General features: G+C 43.6%; 1 protein-coding gene across 1 annotated transcript in view; it reads left to right on the forward strand.

The window, feature by feature from the left end:
• The window catches only part of BFSP2 (beaded filament structural protein 2), a 67,768-nt gene extending 49,632 nt beyond the window's left edge, over positions 1-18,136 (forward strand). Inside the window, exons 5-7 of the mRNA XM_019726034.2 lie at positions 8,336-8,467; positions 15,337-15,557; positions 17,822-18,136. Of these exons, the coding sequence (XP_019581593.2) occupies positions 8,336-8,467; positions 15,337-15,557; positions 17,822-17,825 (357 nt within the window). The 3' untranslated portion in view covers positions 17,826-18,136. The remainder of the gene's footprint in view (positions 1-8,335; positions 8,468-15,336; positions 15,558-17,821) is intronic.
• The last annotated feature ends 4,028 nt before the right edge of the window (positions 18,137-22,164 follow it).

The raw sequence follows: 22,164 nt of genomic DNA on the forward strand, positions 1-22,164 counted from the left end.
TTTGCACTACACCAGCAAAGCTGAATTGTTTCAACAGAGACCACATGGCCTGCTAAGCCTAAAATATTTGCTCTCTGGCCCTTTACAGGAAAAGTTGCTAACAGACATCCCAGGATATATTTAACCTATGCCCTTCTGGTGATTATTTAGGTGGCTTCTAGTCTTTTTGCTATTATAAAGAAGACTAGTCACTAATTTTGTATGTCCCTCATTTCCCAATATAGAAATGTATCTGTTGGATAAATTCATAGACATGGAATTGCTGGGTCAAAAATTATGTGCATTGGTAATCTTGATAAATATTGCCAAACTACCCTCTATCAAGGTTGTTAAAATTTACATTCTCACAGTAAATGTTTCCTACATCCTCACAGACACTTGACTTCTCACACTTTGTGATCTTTGCCAATATTATAGGTTAAAAAAAAAAAAAGGTTTTTCAGTGGTTTTATTTTGCATTTCTCATACTATAAGGAAGGTGGCACATCTTTTTATGTGCTGAATTTCATCCATATTTGCTTTTGTACATACTATGTGATCATATCTTTTGCCCAGTTTTATTAGGTCTTGGAGTTTTTATTATTGCTTTATAGTGGCTCTTCGTGCTTTCAAGAAATTAGTCCTCTCTCTATGATATAGATAGCAAATATTAACAATTGTCACCCCAATAAACTTTAATTTTTAAAAAAATTGCAAAAAATTGCAATTCCCAGCTTGTCGCTTATCCTTTTACTTAATTTACAGTAGTTCCAACTAGCTTTCGAAATATATTGGTAGCCAATAAGGAAGGGTTATCATAGGAAAGAGGTAGGCCAGTATTTCGTTCCTAGCTGTATGCTGCAGAAGTGTATCCCAGCTGGTGTGACTAGGGGGCAGAGCAGCGGAGATCAGAGTAGCTGTTAAAAGGGAAAATGAAAAGACTGTCTCATTGAGGAAGGTACTGCCTATTCTTTGCCCATCCATTACCCTACCCAGCACAACCATATACATTGTAGAGGGCACTCCCAGGCCCTCGTCTTCTGTATTGTGTTTTCAAACTTACAACTGGTCAACAGCCAATATGTGAGTGACTATGTACGCAGAGGCTTACCCAACATTGCATCCTCTTCCTTACACTCTACCAATCATCTTCACTCAGACTCCATTTGTCAAGCACAAACCAGGTGCCAAGTCCTGCTCTTGGTTCTATGAACACAGAGTCCCTGGCTTCAAACAATGCGTGTCCCTCGCCACCCGATTCTACCCGTCTCAGCACTATAGTAAGAATTTCTTAACAGTGGCTCTTTCTCATAAAAAGTATAGGGACCTTACTTCTAAAATAAGAAATTTGAAAAGATGAAACAATCTAAATCTCTGAGAAATTAAGGTGGTGCGATTTGTAGTCAACACTTAGTAGTCTCCTGGCAGGGACGAAGCAGAAAAGTCCCTTCTTCTTAGGAATGGGATGATCTCAACAAACCAGAGCAAAAATACTCTTATTTCGACTTCTCCAGTAATGACTTGGGAAAGAAAAATGCACGTTTCTCTTCCGTGCGACACTCATTGCCGAGCCTCTTTTGCGGCTCTCATCAGCAGGGCACACTTCCTTCTGACCCAGGGGGCCGCAAGCCCACAGTGCCATACGCTCCTCTGTGTCTCCTTTGGCAGCTTCCATCGAAGCTGGGCATTGGTCCTACACCCTAAAGAGAGTGTCAAGAGCCAAGCAGTTCTTGGGTAAGTTCAAGGAGAATCTTGGCTTAGCCTAGCCAGGCTAGCTCTTCTGCCAACGCTGAAGTTTCACTGAATGAGACATGCACTTCTTTTTAATTCCCACTAAGGAAAACCCAACCCATGTCTCTGGTGAAGACTGGATGGCATCCAGCCTTCTCCCAAATAAAACCTACGTCTGGCTGGAGTAGGTCAGGGTGTGTGTGCTGCCTATGAGAGCTATCCTTAGCTAAATAACATTTATATGACACTGCATGACTCTTAGTGCCTTAAAATTGCTATAATAATGATAGCTAATCCTCCTAATGAAAAGGAGATGTGATTTAATTCTATTCCTGGTACAGCCTCCTCTTCTTTAGTCCCCAGCTTGTGCCTGGCACACATTGTAGACCTTAAATAAATGTGTTGAGCATGTCATGGGTGTACAATGCCACGTTAGGTCCCCAGAGGGGACAAAGGGGTGACTAAGAAGTTGTGTCTGCACAGAGGGTCCCCACAATCTAGTGTGGAGGGTGGTTTGGATGGAGGTGGGAGGCAATGGATAGAAAGACCATCTTCTACAAGGCAGAATGGAATGTGCAATGAAAACAGTGACAACAAAGATTTATGGAGCACTTACCAAGTGCTTGCCGGTGTTCGAAGTACTTGACAGGCGTGTTTTCATTTCATCTTCCCAACATGAGATAGTATTGCGATTTTATCCATTTTACAGAGGAGAAAATTGAGACACAGAGAGGTTAAGTAACTTACCCAAGATCACACAGTTAGAAAGTGGCAGAGCTAAGATGCAAACCACATGTTCTTACTGTTGATGAAAGAACATCCAAACCTATAGAAAAAATGTATAGGAGTTTATTTGAGCCAAACTGAGGACAGGCCCGAGAACAAGATCTCAGCAGACTGAGAAAATGCTCTGGAAAAACAGCACTTTTGCAGTTCTTTTTGTGCATTTGGTATCAGAGAGGGAAGTAAGGAAGATTACATGGAATCCACTGGTCTTAGATTAAAGGAGTGGAGAGAAAGCAAAGTAGGGAAATCTCTATGACTGGATAAACAGTAAACCAGAGAGATGCATACTTCTTTTACATTGGCGTGTACAGGACAGCTGACATGTAACATTTACAGTAAGTAGGGATGGTATATGGCAACAAGATCATGTGCTCCCTTGAGGGTGGTCATGCCTCTGAGGGGGTCTAGAAAAGAGGATTACTCTGGCATTTCAAAGGTGTGTTAACCTAAATACACAAGAAAAATGGACAGGGCTTAAGGCGAAGATTAACTTTTTCCTAAGGAAGTTTTATATGCCTGGATATAACTACCCACTATGACCTGCCCAGTTAGGAATTTATGATCAGATCACCCTGTGAGGTTACTGTCAATCACCAAGCTTGTCAGATGTACTACGTAGCCACTCTTTCATTCTCATTACTCCTGAATCATTACTCCAGAATCAACACTGCTAGGCTGACCTGGACAGATGGCATGGAGTGGGTGGTGAGCTGTGATTCATCTCCTTTTTTTAAGAATGAGCAAGTAACGTCTTGTGGAATGTGAAGTTGGGAGGCCTCTGTCTTGAGGGGTTACAGGGTTATGCTAGGCGTCTGTCAGGACCTTTCCAAACCAAGGTTCTGTGCCCTCCCTGCGGGATAAGACTCCCCTGTGACACAAGATCTGGAACCCCAGAATCCATTGCTTGCCCTGTCGCCATGACAGTGAACATAGAGAGGTGAGGATGACCCTGGGAGGTCTAAGACACGTAAGAGCAAGGCAGCTAGCTGTGCTCTGAAGCAGAGTGATGTTCTTATCAAGCTGTTGTTTACCAGCTGCAAACACCAGAGAGCTCGAGGGACTTGCTGAAACCCGAGCACCAACTGCTCGGAGAAGGGCAGAAGGCACACATTTCCACCCCTGCATACTCGTCCAGGATACATGTTCTAAGATCACACCTGCGTCGTCACTCTCCATACTGTCTCCTCCTAAGCGCTCACCCTCCCCTCACACCACAGAGTGGCTTTTCCTCCAGTTCCAGGTCATTGCCAGGATGCATTGCTTTTGGGAATGGCGGAGCTAATCAGTAACCTGGGTTGGGTTGGGTTGGGTTGGGTTTGGAGCTGTTGCTTTTCCTCTCCACTTGGAGACTCTCAAATACTTCATTCTGACTTAAGCATGCTGCTTTTCTTCTCTCACATCCATCCTTCATGTGCAGTCACATGCAAATTTAATTTAAAAATTTTTCAATTTGAACATTTTTACCATATTTCAAAACGTCCACATACCCTCCTGCCCCAGAAATATAGATGGAGTGTGACCATGGGCAGCTCAGCTTCTGCACAGTGGAGCCGAGATTTCAAGCTGGTTTGAAAGCCTGGAGACTAACATATTTGAATCTCATTGTACCTCCTGGCAACTGCACTGAGCAACAAAACACATTCCTGCTTTCCTATCCTCAGGGTCTAGGATCACACACCTACTATTTGGTCTGTGAGAAGAAATCTGGAGGCACTGGGTTGAAATGGAAACAGAAGTGGAATTATTAATATAACCAGAAAGCATAAATCTAAAAAGCCGTTGGAGAAGAACACGTAATACTTTCAGATGAGTTAAAACCATTAACTGTTCCCAAATGAAAGGCAAATGTATGGAAAGCTGGTTTGAGAAGGTATTAGACCTGATATAAAATGGAATGATCAGATTAATTTCTCTTTCAATCTTAATTAAACTGTCAGAAAGTTTCTGTTTGGTGCTGGTAGGTCATTAACACTTCTCTTATACTTACTAATCTCACCTTTCAATAAAGAAAAAACCCGCTCTAGGACTCAGCAACTTGGCAGGCAACGTTTCCTAGAATATAATAACATTGGCTTGTTTTAATTTTATTAATTTTTCAGTTGTCTTCTATCTGTGGCAATTGACACAGTTCTATCGGTTTCTGTAGTCATTTAGAAATTGCTTACATAGATCAGGTATCACATGGGTGTCTTAAATGCAGATTCCTGGGCCTCACTCAGATCTCCGGAATCAGGACCTGCATTTTCACGAGGTCTCCCAGATAATGCTGGTGCATGTTATAATTTGAGAACTTATATATAGTTTTCATCCTAAACACGTGTATTTACAAAGAAAAATAGTTTAAATTAGTATTCAGATACGTAAAAAACCATGCTGGTTGTCCAAGAATGTTTGGGAAACCCGTGGCTAGGGCGTGTTACTAATGAAACTAAGACAAGGGGGATTCATCCCTCCAGAGACCAGTATGTACCACTGAACCACCAAATACAAGCCACCCATTGCCTGGGTTGAGGAGAGGGCAGATCATATGGGAGACTGTGGCTATGGCCTTAGCCACAGCGTCACTCTAGAGCCGCCCACCAAGGCTCTGAAACATGGCCTCCATTGGGCGTGGCCTCCACTCAAGCCTGGCTCTTACCCATGTGGTCCTGGCAATGTTTCACAATTGCTCTCTGGGGACAAATGTAGGCATACGTGTTTAACACGCCAGTCAAATTCACAATACCACGTAAAGGTAACATAGACGATTCTGTTGATGTTTTCTTTATATAATTTTAGAAATAACATCAATTTTAAGATAAAACACTTACTTTGCTTTTCCATTTGCACTGGTAACTTCAGTGTGACTTGCTATGTCTTGCAAAACCTGCCCACCATTTTCATAATTCCATCATCAACAAGAGTGTCCCCAAATTAGGCTACTTCTATAGTCTTATTTGCTTGCTTATTAATATCTGATTAAGCAAAAAGTCACTTCCATCAGTGATGAATGAGGAGAGCTCTGTTAACACTTTGTAAGTGGGCATTTTCCCGCCAAATCGCATCATAACGGGGGCTTTTTTGACATTTTCTCGCCAAAATTAGACTTTCCGTAAAATATTCATATCTTTCGATCTATTTGATATTTTTCTATGAAACTTTCAGTGTTTTAGTTTAAAAAGAGGTCTCTATTTATTTACTTTGCAAAATTTTTGCCGGTTCCAACTAGAGGCGATCTAATGAGTTTACTCGTTTCCCACAAAAAATGTTAAGAATTTTGGTTGATATTTTTGTTGACTTTAATGAGCTCATTCATCCATAATGTAACTTCTTTGCAAATCAGTTAATAGTTTTCAAATATTGGAAGACTATTCCCTCTAATTTCTGTGCCATTCACAATGCAACAGTTACAGACATGACCCACTTTTACGTTTCATCTGCAGTATTAACATCTTCTGCATCCCTTTCTTAAGTCTAAATAATCAACAAAACAGTAATTCAAGCCCAGATTTATAGTGTTTGCCAATTTCCATGGTGTCAAAATTCTAATCATGGCTGATTTCAAACTACGAACTTGATGTAAATGAGCTCAAAGTTGGGAAGAGATACACAGAACACACCATTTATTCCCACCATCGATGTAAATAACCTCAGTAGCATAGATAAGATAAAATGTAAATAATTAGCAAGTGATGTGTTCCGAGTATTTATTACCATTTTCAATATAATTTCTTTAACTATAAGTTGATATGATTTAATTTTTAATGGTAGTTGTGTTCAACAACCAGCTTACAAAATTCCTGAAAATTTAACGCTCAGCTCGAATGAGCTGTTAGAAGCCGGCTCTGGCTCATGGCTGTCCCTGGTCACTCTGTAGCTGTTGCCTGACTCCATTTGTCTGTCAGGACACCCCCTCTCCCGCCTCCCTCCTACCCACCCACACAGCCCATCTGGCCAGGCCCCAACCACAAAAAAAGGAGGAAAAATGAGGCTGCTGATCACAGGAGGACTTGACAGGCAATGAGGATATTTTAGCATGATCCACCTTCACTTTGGGGAAGACAACTCCAATTTCAGGGTCTTAAGTTGATAGACTGGTGGAAGCAGCAGCGTTAAATTCTGGTTAAGAGCACAGCTCTGGAGCCTGCTTCAGTGCTCGAGTCCCAGCTCTGCCCCTCTTAGGCCACACGATTTTGAGTAAATAACCCAATCTCTCTGTGCCTCAGTTTCCTCATGTAAACTGGGAATAATAATGATACTTCCTTCATAGGGCTGAGAAGATTAAATGAGATCGTGGACTTAAAGCTGCTAACTGAGTGCTTGGCACAGAGTAAGTGCTTAACAATATTAGTTATCATTAGCTGTAGTCAACTCATAGTGGCTTTTATAAACTCGTTTATTGGCTAATATTACTTTTTACATGTAGAAAATATATACAGCCAGTATTTTCATGCTTTTAAGGTTCTAAAAGCTTCTACATTCATAACCTGATAGTGACCCAGGAGGTAACCATCATATGATTGTCATTCTTCACTTATTGTCATCTGCATTCTGTGGGCAGGGACTGGGACTCAGAGAGGCTGAATGAGGGCCCAGGGACACATAGCCAAGGGCTAACCAGTCAGAGCTGGACCCATGGTTTCTGTTCTCCTTCAGCTGATTCCAGGCCTTTAATGGGCATTTCTGTTGAGCTCTTCACAGCCCTCAAACAGCAAGAACTGGAAGAACTAGTACTGAGATGTGAGCCTTTTGACTTGGGGTTTCTTAGCCAACCAATTATTGGACTATTTTTGCATAATTTTATAAAGAGTAGTCATGTGTAGTAAAAAATGGTCAATCCAGAAATCCAGTAACGTAGGAGACAAAGCAGTTTTTCTTCCTGTGTCACTGGCTTGGAGACATCCATTGCATTGGAGATAAATGAGACTGATCTCTCATTTTTACCCTTTTCCCCAGAAAAGACAGGAGTAACAATGACCTGTTCCCCTGAATGTATGAGAGGAATCAGAATATGTCCATCGTGCTCAAGAAGAAAGTTCAAAACACAGACCTTCCCCTTGATAGTTACAATTGTGACCAGACGTGTTTTTACAAGGAAACAGGGACTATCAGATCGAGTTGGCTAATTCCTTATTTGAGGAAGGTATAGGGCAACTGAAACTGTCTCACAGTGCTGGAAGGGGTTACAAATCCTCTGAAGGGCAATTGGGCCGCATTCATCTAAATTACAAATGCCTACCCTTTTGATTCAGCAGTTCCACTGTAGTAATTCACCCCCCAGAGCTACTCCTATGTACAAAAAATGAGGAATGTAGGGTATTCTTTGCACCATTGTCTGTAACAGGAAAAGACTGGAAGCAACCTAAGTGCCCATCCATTGGAGACTTCTAAATAATTACTTTCAAACAAGGCAGTACTATGCAGCCATTAAAAAATGTAATTGATTATATACATACTAATATAGAAGCATTTCTAAGATGTATTAAGTACCAAAGCAAGAGGGGATGATCATACATATTTATTTATAAACATACAAAATATTCTGGAAGGAGGTATAAGAAACTGGAATCTGGAGAACTAGGTAATTAGGGCACAAGGAGAAAAAGACTATATATACTTTCTGCCATACAGTCCTTAGACAATCTTTTGAATTGTATTCTATTTGCATGCATTATATGTTTAAACTAAATAAATGTTTGTATACAAGCTAGTGTAGGCGCCTCTAGAAAAAGAAGGGTTTTAAATCTGACAGCTGTTTCCTCTGAGTTGGACACGGTGGAGTGGCATTAGAAAGCGTGAGAGGGAAGAACGGGTCAGGTTCTCCACTCATCCTGCTCACCCAAGACCTGACTCTCAACAGCAACAGGCAGAGGTGGCCCGCATTGCCCAGACCCAGGAAGAGAAGCTGGTCGCAGCCCTCAGGGTGGAGTTACACAATACTTCGGACCAAGTCCAGAGCCTCCAGGCTGAGACGGAATCCTTGCGGGCTCTGGTGAGTGGGCCAGGAAGAGCCCTGGCATTTCTTGTGACAATTCTAACTCTCAGCTACTGAATTGTAGTGATAGGGGTCACAATTTGCAAGGGATTCCCACCTCACCTCAAAGGAGTTTTGAGTCCAGAAAGGATCATCTGATACCAAATCATAAGGGTAGTTAGTAGTCACGGTGAGTGCCATGCTGAGATAAACTTCACCAGATGCTGCCATGAATGTTGGCCGCTAACACCTACAAATGCCCCTTCTCACTGCCTCTCCTTCACCAGAGAACTGCCCTCAGCCAAACAGAAGCCACCTGACCTAGGAGGTTAGGCCTCCCCTCCTTCTCTGCCAATGACTGACTCACAGGGAGACTTAAAAGCCCACCCCACTTGCTTCAAAGTAGAACCAGTTCTGTGATGTAATTCATACTCTTGAACACTCCCTGGGATCAGGCTGGAGTCAGACCCCAGCTGAGAGCACTTCCTGGCTTAGCGCTCTCCCCTGCCCTATTCTGCTTTCCTTGCTCCCTCTTTTCTGAGAGCAGCCCCTTAATGACTCACGTGTACCAGGATCCCTGCTTATGGGTTCGGCTTCTGAGGAACCCAACCTAAGATATATATAGCAAGTTCCTCAGATTCACGTGGTTTGTGGGCAGATCTCTTATATCATTAATTATTATTATTATTAATTAAAATAATTATTAATAGCACAGTAATCTGCCCTCTGCTCTCTGGGATGGACTGAAGTTCTGTTAGGGTGTTAAGCACAGCTCCCTCCAGGGGGCCATGTGTACTGAGTCAAACCACCAGTGTGTGTACATACCAGAGTGCAAGAGGGGCTGCGCATGTAACCCTGTGTAGCTGAGGTACTCTGGAGTCCACTGAAGCCCAAGAAGCTCTTCTCTCCCATCAGCCTTAAGTCCTGAGGCTGTTCAGATACCAGGGGCCCTTTCTTCCACCGCTCCCCATGCACCTGCATCTCAGTGCTGCCACCCAAATCAACTCCATTAGCGAACCACCAGCCCTCTGCCTCTGCAACCAAAACCTGCCATGAAGTTAGCTCAGGTATTTGTTCTAGTCGGTTCCCCTCAGAAACAGCTTTCTCTGCCTATGGCCAAGATCATCCCATCACCCCTAGTTCCCTACTTTCATGTGTCTTCAGTTCACTCGGGTCCATTGTCCTCTGGCCAGCTAGGTCACACAGTGCCCAGTCAGCTCAGGGAAGCTCCTCGGTCTTGCCATAACATGACATGCATCTTGTTGCTCTACTTCTGTCCCACTCGTTCTCTGGTGGGATCTGGGTCAGAGCAAGGAGATGTGAGTAAAGGTTCTGAGGTGAGAAAAATCAGGAAACTACAGCCTAAAGCAATGCTACTTTAAAAAGATTGTCTGAAAGAGATTGCATTATTTATTCAGAGTTATGTGAATTTTATGCTAATCAGTTTTATTCAACTGCCATAACCCTTGATAAACATCCTAATGTGAAGGGTGCTGCCTTTTGCCCCTGTTGTTTTAGGCACAGTTAAGGGGCTGCCATTTCTTCCCCAGAGGTCCTTGTGGATGCCCAAATTCCCACTCTTCTGGTGACAGAAAGTTCCAGGCAAAAGGTTAGGGACCTCTCCTCAAGCCCACTTCATCAAAAAAAAGCCTGTATGAATTGCACCTAAGTGGCCAGTGGCCCCATCACTCAGCACACATTCCGTAGATATATTGGGTGCCTACTATGTGCAGACCCTCCTTTAGACCCTAGGGATGCAAACATGCATTGGACGGTCCCTGTCCTCTAAAAGCTCTAAACTGATTGGTAAAGAAAACCTGTGCACAAATGTCTGCACAAAGCAGAGGGGTACTGTGTTCCCCCAAGTAGCTGCTCCCAACAGTCTCCATTCTCAGCAAGCCCCGAGCCCACCCTTATCTCTGTCCTTCAGCAGATGCTGTCACCTGGACCATTCTGCAAATGGGATTAAGGTGCCCCAACATGAGGCACCTCTGGCTTCCGTTTCCCATCTCAAAATATCTCTGAAGCTTCATCCACAGCCTCCTCCCTTCAATAGATTCCACCTGTGCCCTGTTGCACTATCTGGACATTCCTCTGTCTACTGTCCCCTATCTTCTGCATTTTCAGTGTCCCTATCCCCTGGAATTGCCTGGACTTGGCCTAAAACAGAAAGCCTTCCTTTGCCAGACCTTCCAGCACCACCCAACTTGGGCTGCACATTAACGTCCAGAACTCATGTTTTGCTTTCCTACCCTTGAGTCCTTGTATGTGCCCTTCCCATGGCTAAAAGGAGACCTCTCCCTTCAGGTCTGCCCATCTCTACCTGCTCTTTTCCTCACACCCTTGACACAGGTGAGGTGGAAGACACTGAAGTGCTACACCCACTGCAAAGCCTCAATCCCAACTCCCACAGCTGGAGTGATCGCTCCCACCTGTCACCCACTCACATCCAGAGCTCTGTGGTTCATGTGGTTATATCAGCTCATGCACCCAACTTAACTCCTTGAGAGCAGAGACCATGTCTAATCAGTTTTACGTCCCCAAAGCACTTGGTACAGTGCTCAAAACATAATTTCTTCAAAGTGATGCCAATAGTAATAAGACCATGATCATATTCATTCTCTCATCAGATCGTCAGAGAAACATTGAGAAGGGGGGTGGACTGTCACTGCCATCCGATTTTGCAGAAGAGAAAACTGTGGCTCAGGGATTTGCCCATTAACACAAGTAATCAGTAGAGTTGCCAAGCCCTTTTGGCTTTATTTCTCTCCTAGAGTAGCTATCATGTGGAATTGGGGGTTAGCACGCAGGCTCTGGAATTGAATCCTGGATCCTCTGCTCACTAGCTGTGTTGACCTCTCTATGATCCAGTTTTCTCACTTAGAAAGGGAAGATCATTTGGGTTATATCTGTTATGTTAGTGGCTTAAGACAACAGTCCCTTGTTTACTCATTGAGCAATTTAGGCAGAGTTCAGCAGAGATAACTCTTCTGTGCTCCATGTGGCATCTACTGGGGCTGGAACATCCAAGAATGGCCTCTTCAACTCACATGTCTGGTGCCTCAGCTCTGCATCTTTTTTTCTCTCCATGTGGCCTTTCCATGTAGCTAACTTTGCCTTTCTCGTGTCATGGGATTCTTACATAGTTAGACCTGTGACATGGCGTCTGGCTTCCCTCAGAGTGTGAGCACAGAAGCTCACAGGCCTGAGCATCTCTTAGACAGCATGCTACTGGTCAAAGCAGTCACAAGACCAGTCCAAAATCAACAGGAATGGAAATAAACTCCACTTCTTGATGGGGCCATGGCAAGGTCACATAGAAAAAGAGCATGTGGGATGGAGGTAATTGTTGCAGCTGTCTTTGGAAATGTGATCTACCACTGGACCATAATAGGATTTACCTCATAAAGTCATTGGGATGATTAACTAGATCATGTCAACCCTTAGCACAGTGCCTGGCACAGAGTGAGCAGTCAATAAATGGTATCTATTATTAATTATCACTATAAAAGTATTATAACCACTAGTATAATAACCCTGAGTTGGCATCATCTTGCCACCTGACTTAAACCCAAGAGTCATAACTTCTGGAACAAATGGAAAAAGAACTCACACTCTAGCTGTAGGGGCATGCTGGCCATGCCCAGGACCCAGGATGGGCTGCCTCTGTGCCCTCCTGGCTCTAGTAGATTAGCGTTCTGGTCACTGGGCCTTACAGCCAAGGTTAGGAGCACAGACAAAGCTAGAATAGGTAGTACACCCTCCTATAGCTTTCAAATATGGCAGAGTTCATCCAGTCACCCTGTTATCCTCAATCAGAGCAGACTCTGTGTGCACAAGCCCCCCGCACCACATACACACACACAAAGCGTATATGAGCCTGAGGAAGCTGAGCTGATGAGACTTTCAGCCCCCTTTTCCAACAAGGCATCATTTATATTGGTAGTCAGGCACCAATAATGGTGCTTAAGGCCTCCTGACCTCTGTGTTCAGTCAATTCAAATCAGGAATGGAATCCAAGACCGGAAATCACAGAAGGTCACTACTTTACTTTCTGGAGGGTTTACAATTCAAGGATGTCCCTTCAAATCTCCAGAGATTGGGGAATAGGTGTGCTTCTGCGATCTTGGTTTGCTTGCTGGTGGTATGTCGCTGAGTGGGATGGGGCTAGGAGACCTGTAGCAGTGGCTTGATCAGAGTCACTCAAGCTCAAGCATCTCTGTGACAACCAGGCCAGTATGTCAGGGACTTAGGTGGGCAAGCTGGGCTTGGACTCTAAGTAAGGGTCAGATGGAAGAGATGTAGGACCTCTGATGGGCATTCTGATAAACACATCTTGAGCAGTGGGTCCTAAGTCATCAGAGAAAAACCCAAGGCTACATGGAGGAGTCACCTATGAACATGGAGCAAAACCTGTAAACAGATGATCTGTGATTCCATGAAATGTTTTACCAAATCACAAGTGTTACAGGTCCAGTGTCAACAAGCACCATTCACAAGCCAAGCGATTTCCCTGATAAACAAAGGGAGAAAACCCAGGGAGTTGGCACAATGATTCTCAAAATCCAGGTGGCCATTTTTGTATCCTCACTGCCATAGAAGGGATTTCTGATCCCACCAGCAAAATAATAACCTTAGACCAAATACTGATCTGGATTTATTTTCTGTAGATCACAGTTTGCCACCTGTAAATGTACCTAGGATGGGAATCTGACTCCACATCCTTATATCCTATGGAATTAAGAAGATTTAAATAAGATAAGATGGTGACTCCTGCTTAATAACAGCCATGATTCAAGATGGCGTACTAACCAAGAATCTTCCATTTCAGCCAATGGTCAAAAGCATATGAAAAATCTCCTCCCAGGGGGCAGGGTACAGAAACTTGTTTTATCAAGGTTTGACTCAGTCCAATTTAGAAAGATATTTATGTGTTTCTTATGTGTTATATAAAAAGCCAGATTCTAAATTATAGGTGCAGCATAATTACAACTGTTTAAAAATGCTCCACAGATGCACACAGTTTTTTAAAGGTATTTATTGGTCAGCCCTACAGTTTTCAGGGCATGGGATATGGGAAGATGAGAAGAAAGTTTCCAGCAAATGGGGAGACAGATAGATAGGGCAATAAGTGTAGCCATAATACAAGTGCTATCATCCTGGGCAACCTATACACACAAGCACCTACTCTGTGCCAGGCCCTGTCTTATCACTGGAGTTACAGAGACTTGGTTCCTGCTCTCAAAGAGCTCACCATGGGGTAGAGGAGACATGCCCCTAAGAAGTTTAGCACACTATGATAAGTTCAAGGGTATGCATGTGTTTGGGCTGCCATAGAAACCCAGAGGAGGGGCCCTGAACCCAGCCTGTTAGTGTGAGGGGCAAGAGAATGTCAAAGAAGACTGTCTGTGGTGGGGATGCCCCCTGAGCTTGGACTTGGGGATGAGTAGGAGTGAGCCAGGTGAGGATGCTGGAAGGAATGGAGGAGGATAGTGCAGGTGCAGGAAACAGCATGAACACAACTTAGTCAGACTAGATGTGTTGAGTGCAGTTGGGGCGGTGTGGGGGCGAAGACAGAAAGATGCTAGGCTAATCGTGTGTGCCATGTTAGGGGTCCCGGGAGCTGCGGATGGGGTTAAAGCAGAGGAGATACAGGCCCAGATTTGGACTTTAGACAGAGCACCATGGCTGCTGTGTGGGGAATGCAGGACAAGAAGGAACTAGAGGCAAGAGACGAGCTAAGAGGCCACTGAGGTTACCAAGGTGAGAGGTGATAGCATTGATCCTGGGCATTGGTGGCTGCAAGAAGAGAGGACACAAATGTGAAGATTTTTCAGAATGTACAAGAGGCAGGGCACAGTGATGACTGACTCTGGGAGGGAAGCAAGAAGATCAGGGACATGTCCTTCCCCAGTATCTAGCTCACGTGATTTCACCAGCTGAAGCACAGAACAGGAGAGACCAACAGGTCCAGAGGGAAGCCAACAGCTCCATTTTGGACGCCTTGATTTGAGGTGCCCCGGACTATCTATATTTTTAGTAAGAAGTTCAGTAGTGGGTCAGTGCTTGAGGGAGAGTATCAATGCAGGGGTCTCTCTGATACTTGCTGGAAGTATCAATGCAGGGGTCAGTAGCAGAGAGATGACTAAAATCATGTGTGGTAGAGACCAACTAACACAGGCCCAGGAGGCACAGCTCATAGAGAAACAGGCTCAGGATGGGGCAGTGGGGAACCAGCACTGAATGGGGAAGCCAGAGGAAGAGGAATGAGGCAAAATGTGCTACTAAAACACTAAAGGAAAAAATGCTGAGTATATAAAGGCCTGAGACATTCATTGTAACTATGGTAATCTGGGAAAGAGGACTGGTGAAGACAGCATTTTAGCTGAATGATGGATGAGGGTTTCAGCAGTGGAAGGAAAAGCCTTCCCCTCCCCCTCCCAGTGGGTGAGAAATCATGAGAAATAAGGCCCAGAAGCAATTTAGAGAGCAAGATTCCTTTGAAGAAACACCTGCAAATTGCCTGTCACGAGTATCTCTCAATTTTTCTCTCTGTCTCTCTCTCATTTTTTTCTCTCATTTTCTCACTCATCCCTCATATCTCATCTCCCTCCACCTCCCCTCCTCTCTACCTTCCTCCCCCCTTCACACCCCCCCACACACATATCCATCCTCCACCTCCCATCAGAAGGACCAGGGAATTGGGCTCAACAGGAGTCTGGCCCCCTGAGGAGGATTATTATATCCACGTAAGCCTGTCAAAGTCATTGTCCTTGAAGAGATGGACAGGCCAGGGCAATGCCAGCCCTCCCACTTCTCTGCACACCTCCCTCTTCAAGGGCCCTGCCTGTGGGCCTTGGGTTTGGACCACGTTCTGTCTTTTGTAGAACCGAGGCCTGGAGAATACCTTGCAGGACACCAAGCACTGGCGTGACACGGAGCTGCAGAACCTGGGCGCGGTGGTCCGCAGGCTGGAGGCAGAGCTCAGGGAGATGCGAGGAGAGGCCGAGCAGCAGCTGCAAGCACGGGAGCATCTGCTGGCGCTCAAGTGCCAGCTGCAGAGGGACGTGGCGTCCTACCACACCTTGCTGGACAGGACGGAGAGCAGGTCAGTCTCTTTTCTTCTTTAATTATGGAAGGAATACAACTCATGAGGTTAAAAATAAATTTTTTTCAAACGCTATAGAAGTAATTAAGATTAAAAAAATCACCCCCCAAACACACACACACACACACACACACACACACACACCCCTACACCTCCACTCCTACAACCTGTGTCCTTCCAGGGTTTTTCTATTCATATATACACAAATCTATAGACTACAACTTGATTTGGAAAAAAAAAATCCTGGAAGTACACACTGTTCTCCAATAAAGTCCTGTTCCCCTTCCCCAATAAAATCTAAAAAAAAAAAAAAAAGACAGATATATATTATATGTGTATGCATGTATACTTATAGGTGTGTACATCTGTATATAATCATATATACAGATATACACATACACAACACATAGACATACCTATGTGTGTTCACACATACCTAGTACAGCAGGTCCTCGAATAACATTTCATTCAATGCTGTTTTGTTATAATGTTGATGAGCTGCTGTAGGATGTCACTCTTGCTTATATCAGTGAGCCTATGGTAAACTGGTTTCATTACATGTTGTTTCACTGCAGTTCCAAGAACCTACTGACAATGTCCCGTGAGGACTTATTGTACACACATGGTATCTGTTGGGACTGCTTTCCACTACATGTAATAGAGCCTCATTGATGGCACTGTAATCCAATGCACCTGAAAATTTAATATGCACCCAAAACCTGAGCATTTCTTTAAAAAGCAGATTCTGCTTCAGCAGGGTGGGGGCTGGGGCTGAGAATCTTCACTTCTAACAAAACACTTAGGCGATGCCTATACCGCTGACCCACAGACCACACTTTAAGCAGCATGGGTAAAAACCATGTTTATTTAAGAGTCCCGGAAATAAGGTGGTCTAGGCTGCTCAATGATTTCATTAAGGTCCCACGTTCTTTTCATCTTCCTGACATACCATCCCTGATATACTAGGTTTTTGTCTTCATCTGTGTCACCCATGGCTGCCAAATGCCTACCAAAGCTCCAGACATCATATCCTCATTCATGACAAGAAGAAGGGGGAGCGAAGAGAGGGGAGCAAAAAGGCCTTTTCCTGCATAACGCTCTTCTTTTTCAGTCAGTGAAGGAAAAATGTTTTGAGAAGGCCTCCAATGGGCTTTCCCTTATATGTCATTGAGCAGAACCTGCTCATACGACCATACCTATCTGCAAGGGATGCTGGGAATGAACTATTTAGCTTTTCCAGCCTCCACAGTGGAGAGAAGCAAGGGGTAGAAATGGCATATATCACCTATGTGTGTATATGTGTGTATGCATGTGTATATATGCACATATATACATATATGTATATATGCAGTCTTTTTTAATGAGTAAGAATTCCAGGAGCATATGCGTGAGTCTTAGGGCTTAACTTTCTCACCAGCTCTTTAAGGAAATCCAAGCTTTTATTTTATCATATTTCCGTACCTTCATATCTCCCTCCAAGTTCCCTTCTGTGACATACATTGAATAAGGAGTAACATATGAAGTCTAAGAGACAGCTTAGTGATTATATAGTCCAACCCCCATGATTCCAGAGAGAATACAAAAGGCCCAGAGCAGAAAAGGAATTGTCCGTGGTCACCCGGGGAGGTGGAGGCAGAGCTGGGACTGGAGCCCACTTCTCCTGGCTCTCTCCAATGCCCTCTGTTACATCTCTTTCTTCAGCAGACAAGAGAACCACATGGAAGTGGCCTAACTCTCCCTCTTTTTAAGTGGAAAATGTGTCATCCAGCTCCTTTCCAACTGCCTTTTTACTGGATTTATTTCTGTTGATTATAAAAGCTAGATGTTCTTAACAAAGCTAAGTTTTTCAGATGCCTACGAACATCTGAAAAAAATGCACAAAACAATTTTAAACAAATACAAAAAGTAGTGAGTTAGGCTGAATTTTCTTCAAGAATGTAAAAATTACCATTTAGTGAATGCCAGCTAGGTGCCAGCACAGCCTTAAGTTCTTTGTTACTGTCATTTCCCTTTAAATCCGGCCAGGACTGCATCATTATCCCCATTTTACAGACAAGAAACAAAGCCTCAGAGAGTTTAAGTCATTTGCCCAAGGTCACACAGCTGATAACCATGGAACAGGGATTCAACTCTCAACCTGTCTTGTTCCAAAGGCCAACTTTCCATGAGACACCTGCTTTTCCTGTCATCTTATTGTGACATCTTTACTAATTTTCATCATCCATGGCTTCTCTCACTCAAATGCTTTTGTGTGTTTGTTTCAGCTGATGGAGAAACGTCCTCTTATCATGAAGAAAATGTTGTCTTCCTCACCGAGTGACCAATGAAGTTCCTTGAGGAGTTTCCCCCTAACCCCCATTCACCCCCACCCACCCTAAGCTGGATTCCCTGCTGGATTCCCTGGGTGATTCAGCTGGAGCTGAAAAGCTTCCTGGAAGTGGAGAGGGTCCTTCTGCCTTAAGTTTAAGTAGCCTGTAGCTTGAGCAACCTCGCTTGTCTCTCTCCAAATAAATGCTTTGTGTGCCGCTTCCAGTCTGCCCAGCTTGTTCAACTCACTGTCAGGTGGAGACGAATATCCCTTTACCTGCCTGGCCTTTGCTCACGGAGCCATTCTTGAAGGCCTCTGGAAGGTTTCCTGACATGACACCATCTGCCTCACCCTCCAAGGGTCAGCTGCTCTTAAATTTACCAACTCTTGCTGTTTGGGCAAGAGCTGTGCTCATGGCATTCAAGCTTGTCCCAATTTGGAGCAAAAACAACACTCTTGCTAGAGAGGGGATTGGCGTGGTGCTTGATTGCATGTAATATAATTACAGACATCAAAAAGCATTCAGACCTCTTTAATGTACTCTGCATGGGTATTTATGTGCAGACACACACATTTCACTACTATTGGCAGAGTACCTCTCAATCAGTTTAAAGGGAACTTCAATTTGTGGGGGATTAATTAGGTTGTGGTTGCTTACCTCACTTGCAGCCTCAGAATTTTCTTCCAGGGTCAGGGCCTGAGCGAGCCAACTATAGTTTCTGCATCTGCCACCTACCCAGGCAAGACCCCTGAATTCTGATTAAAACTGAAACCACCACCTGTGTCTTAGCACAGACTCTCAGTGCCTCCAAAACCACACACAAAAAAGCCCAACCTCAATTTCTTTTTTCCACAAGCATCTGTCAGTCCACCTGTCACACAAAATTACAGACCAAAATATCCAAGCTGAGTCTTTGTCCTCATATAGTGCTAATCTAGACAGGGAGATGTTTCCACTATGGGCACATTCAGAGACTCCTTCCCCCAAATACCTGGGATTCCAAATAGCAAGGCCAATGTAAACAAAAGAAATCTTATTTACCCTTAAGAAAGTGTTAAAAAGAAGCAAGGTAAGAAATGGGGTCTCCTGGTTGAAACTGCTCCAACTGGCTTTTCTGTTTGGCTTCCGCGATCAAAGGAATTGTATTAATAATTCATATGGGCAGGACAGCTATTTACAGCTTGAACAACATCTTCACGTAATTCCATGTGTTGTTTGAGGCACAGAAATAGGCAAGGTAGCATCTGATGCTACACTTCAACAAAACACCAATCCCTCCATAGCTGCCCACTCGGGGGGTGCCCGTAATTAACCACTGGGTACAAGGGTCTCTCTGGAAGACACGTTAGTGGCTCTCCAGCTACTTTGAATGTACCGTACACTGAGGTCTGTTTGTTTTCTTTCTTATTTGTTACGATTAACTTTTTGCAGCCCAACCAAGACCAAAATCCCTAACCTAAACATAATGAGAAGGCCCCCAAAGGTCAGCCATGCAGAGGAGGTACTTCTGTGTCTGAATGGCCATGTAGTTTCCAGAACCTGGAAGCTGTTTCAGCCATTGGCAGAAGGGGAGAATGGATTTGCCCCTACTCCTGAGTTTCCACCAGACCACACGCTGGGCTGGGCTGCACACCCCAGTCTCCTTTGCTCTGTAATCTCAAAGAGCAGCTGCCATAAATCATTACCTTAATCATTCTTTGTCAGGGAGAGCCAAGGCTGGCTGGTGCTTCCAGCTCTCAGCACGAGTTTCTTGCTGTTTCTAATGAGTCTTCATTAACAGGTAAGAAAAGGCACTGACTCTGCCAGGGTCTTATTTAACTCAGGTTTCCTCTCCCAAGACCCAGTGCGATTATCCTCGCAGCTGTCCACTGACAGGTGGCAGGGGAGGTGGCTGCTGGGTAGGAGTCAAGGACCGAGCATTCTGTCGGGAGCAGACCAGAGCACTTCCGATGGACTCTTCCAAAAGCACAGGCGAGATCTATTTCCAGACCAGGTAACAACACTGGCCTCTGGCCTTGTCCCTAGAGCACAGTGTAAACTGCCAACGAGATTGGCTTTCAGACCAAAGTCCTTAAGTCTTACCTGCATTATGTTTTGTAACACGTCTGAGCACCTACTTGTGCCCAGACATTTTGTTGGGCTTGGGGATTCCAGGAGAAAAAGAAGAGACGGTTTCTGCCCTGGTGGGTTTACAATTTCATTGAGGTGTCTACGTGTGCGCATAAAAGTAGAAACAAAGCAAAGCAGGCGGGGCAGCACGTCAGTTTGCATGGTCCCTTCATATAATTCAGTTTATCACAGAAGGCATGAAAAACGGCATCTAGATCTGATCTCTGTTGATTTTGAGTTAAAGTGGTTCAGTAAGAGTCATCAAATACCATGCTGGTCTCTGATTAAGTAGCCTACAGATATTCTATTTTTTACAGATTTATTGAGATCTAATTGACATATGGCACTGAGTGAGTTTAAGATAGACAGACAGCATAATGGTTTGACTTACACATATCATGAGCTGATTACTACAGAAATTTAACATCAGTCGTTTCATATAGATACAAAAAAATGTTTTTCCTTGTAGTGAGAACTCTTAGGATCCTCTATCTTAACAACTTTCCCAAATACCATACAGCAGTGTTAACTATAGTCAGCACTATGTGTGTTGTACATTACATACCTGTACATTACATACCTGTACATTACATACCTGTACATTACATACCTGGTACTAATTTATCTTATAACTGGACCTTTTGACCACTTTCATCCAATTCCCCTCCCCTCACCCACTCCCATCCCTGCCTCTGGTAACCAAAACTCTGGTCTCTTTTTCTATGAGTTTGGGTTTTGTTTTTTGTTTGTTTGTTTGTTTTTAATATTCCACTGTCTAAATTCACTTAGCATAAGGCCCTCAAGGTCCATCCGTGAATCCATGTCTCAAATGGCAGGATTTCCTCCTTTTGTGGCTGAGCAACATTCCTGTGTGTGTGTGTGTGTGTGTGTGTGTGTGTGTGTGTAACATACCACAACTTTTTTATTCATCTGCTAGTGGACACTAAGAAGGTTAACATGTCTTGACTATTGTAAATAATGCTGCTTAATGCTGCTATGAACATGGGAATGAAGATATCTCTTTAACACAATGTTTTCGTTTCTTTGGAATATAGTTTCAGTAGTAGAATAGCTGGATAATGTGGTAGTTCTATTTTTAATTTTTTGAGAAAATTCATACTGTTTGCCATAGTGGTTGTACCAGTTCACAATCTCCCCAACAGTGCACAAGGGTTCCCTTCCCTTTTTCCACATCCTCACCAGCAGTTGTTACCTACTGTCTTTATGGTGCTAGCCATTCTTACAGATGTGAGGTGCTACCTCATTGTGGTTTGATTTATATTCACCTGATGATTAGTGATGTGGAACACCTTTTCTTGTGCTTTTTAGCCATTCGCATGTCTTCTTTGGAAAAATGTCTATTCAGCTCTTTTGCCTGTTTTTTAATGGGATTACAGTTGACCCTTGAACAACTCAGGGGTTAGGTGTACCAACCTTCTCTGCTGTGCAACCAAAAATCCTTGTGTAAACTTTGACTCCCCCAAATCTCAACTACAGTTGGCCCTTGGTGTCTGCAAGGGGTTGGTTCCAGGACCCCCTCAAATACCAAAATTCATAGATGCTCAAGTCCCTTGTAGAAAATGGTGTAGAACAATGCATACAGTCAGTCCTTTGCATCTTTGTTATTCCCAACCACAGATAGAAAATTTCTTGAAATTGAGAAACCTGAAGATAGGGAGGGCCAACTCTATTTGTTGGAAAAAAAATCTGCATGTAAGTGGACCCACGCAGCTCAAACCCGTGTTGTTCAAGGGTCAACTGTGTTTTAGTTTTATTTTTTTTGCTATTGAAGCAACCAAAAATCCTTGTGTAATCCTTGTGTAAGTTCTTTATATAATTTGGATATTAACGCTTTATCAAATATATGGTTTGTACATACCCTTTCCGATTCTTTTCATTTTGCTAATTGTTTCTTTTGCTGTGCAGAAACGTTTTAGTTTGGTGTGGTCCCCCTTTATTTTTTATTTTGTTGCTTGTGCTTTAAGTGTCATATCCAAAAAAAATTATTACGAGGACCCATCGAGGAGCTTTTTCTCCTATTCTTTCTTCTAGAAGGTTCATAGTTTTCAGCCTTACATTTAAGTTTTTAATCCATTTCGAATTCATTTTTGTGAGTGGTGTAAGATAGGGATCTTGTTTGATTCCTTTACATATGAATATCCAATTTTCCCAGCACCATTTATTGAAAA

This window comes from Rhinolophus sinicus, linkage group LG10 (assembly GCF_036562045.2).
Source record: "Rhinolophus sinicus isolate RSC01 linkage group LG10, ASM3656204v1, whole genome shotgun sequence".
NCBI lineage: Eukaryota > Metazoa > Chordata > Mammalia > Chiroptera > Rhinolophidae > Rhinolophus > Rhinolophus sinicus.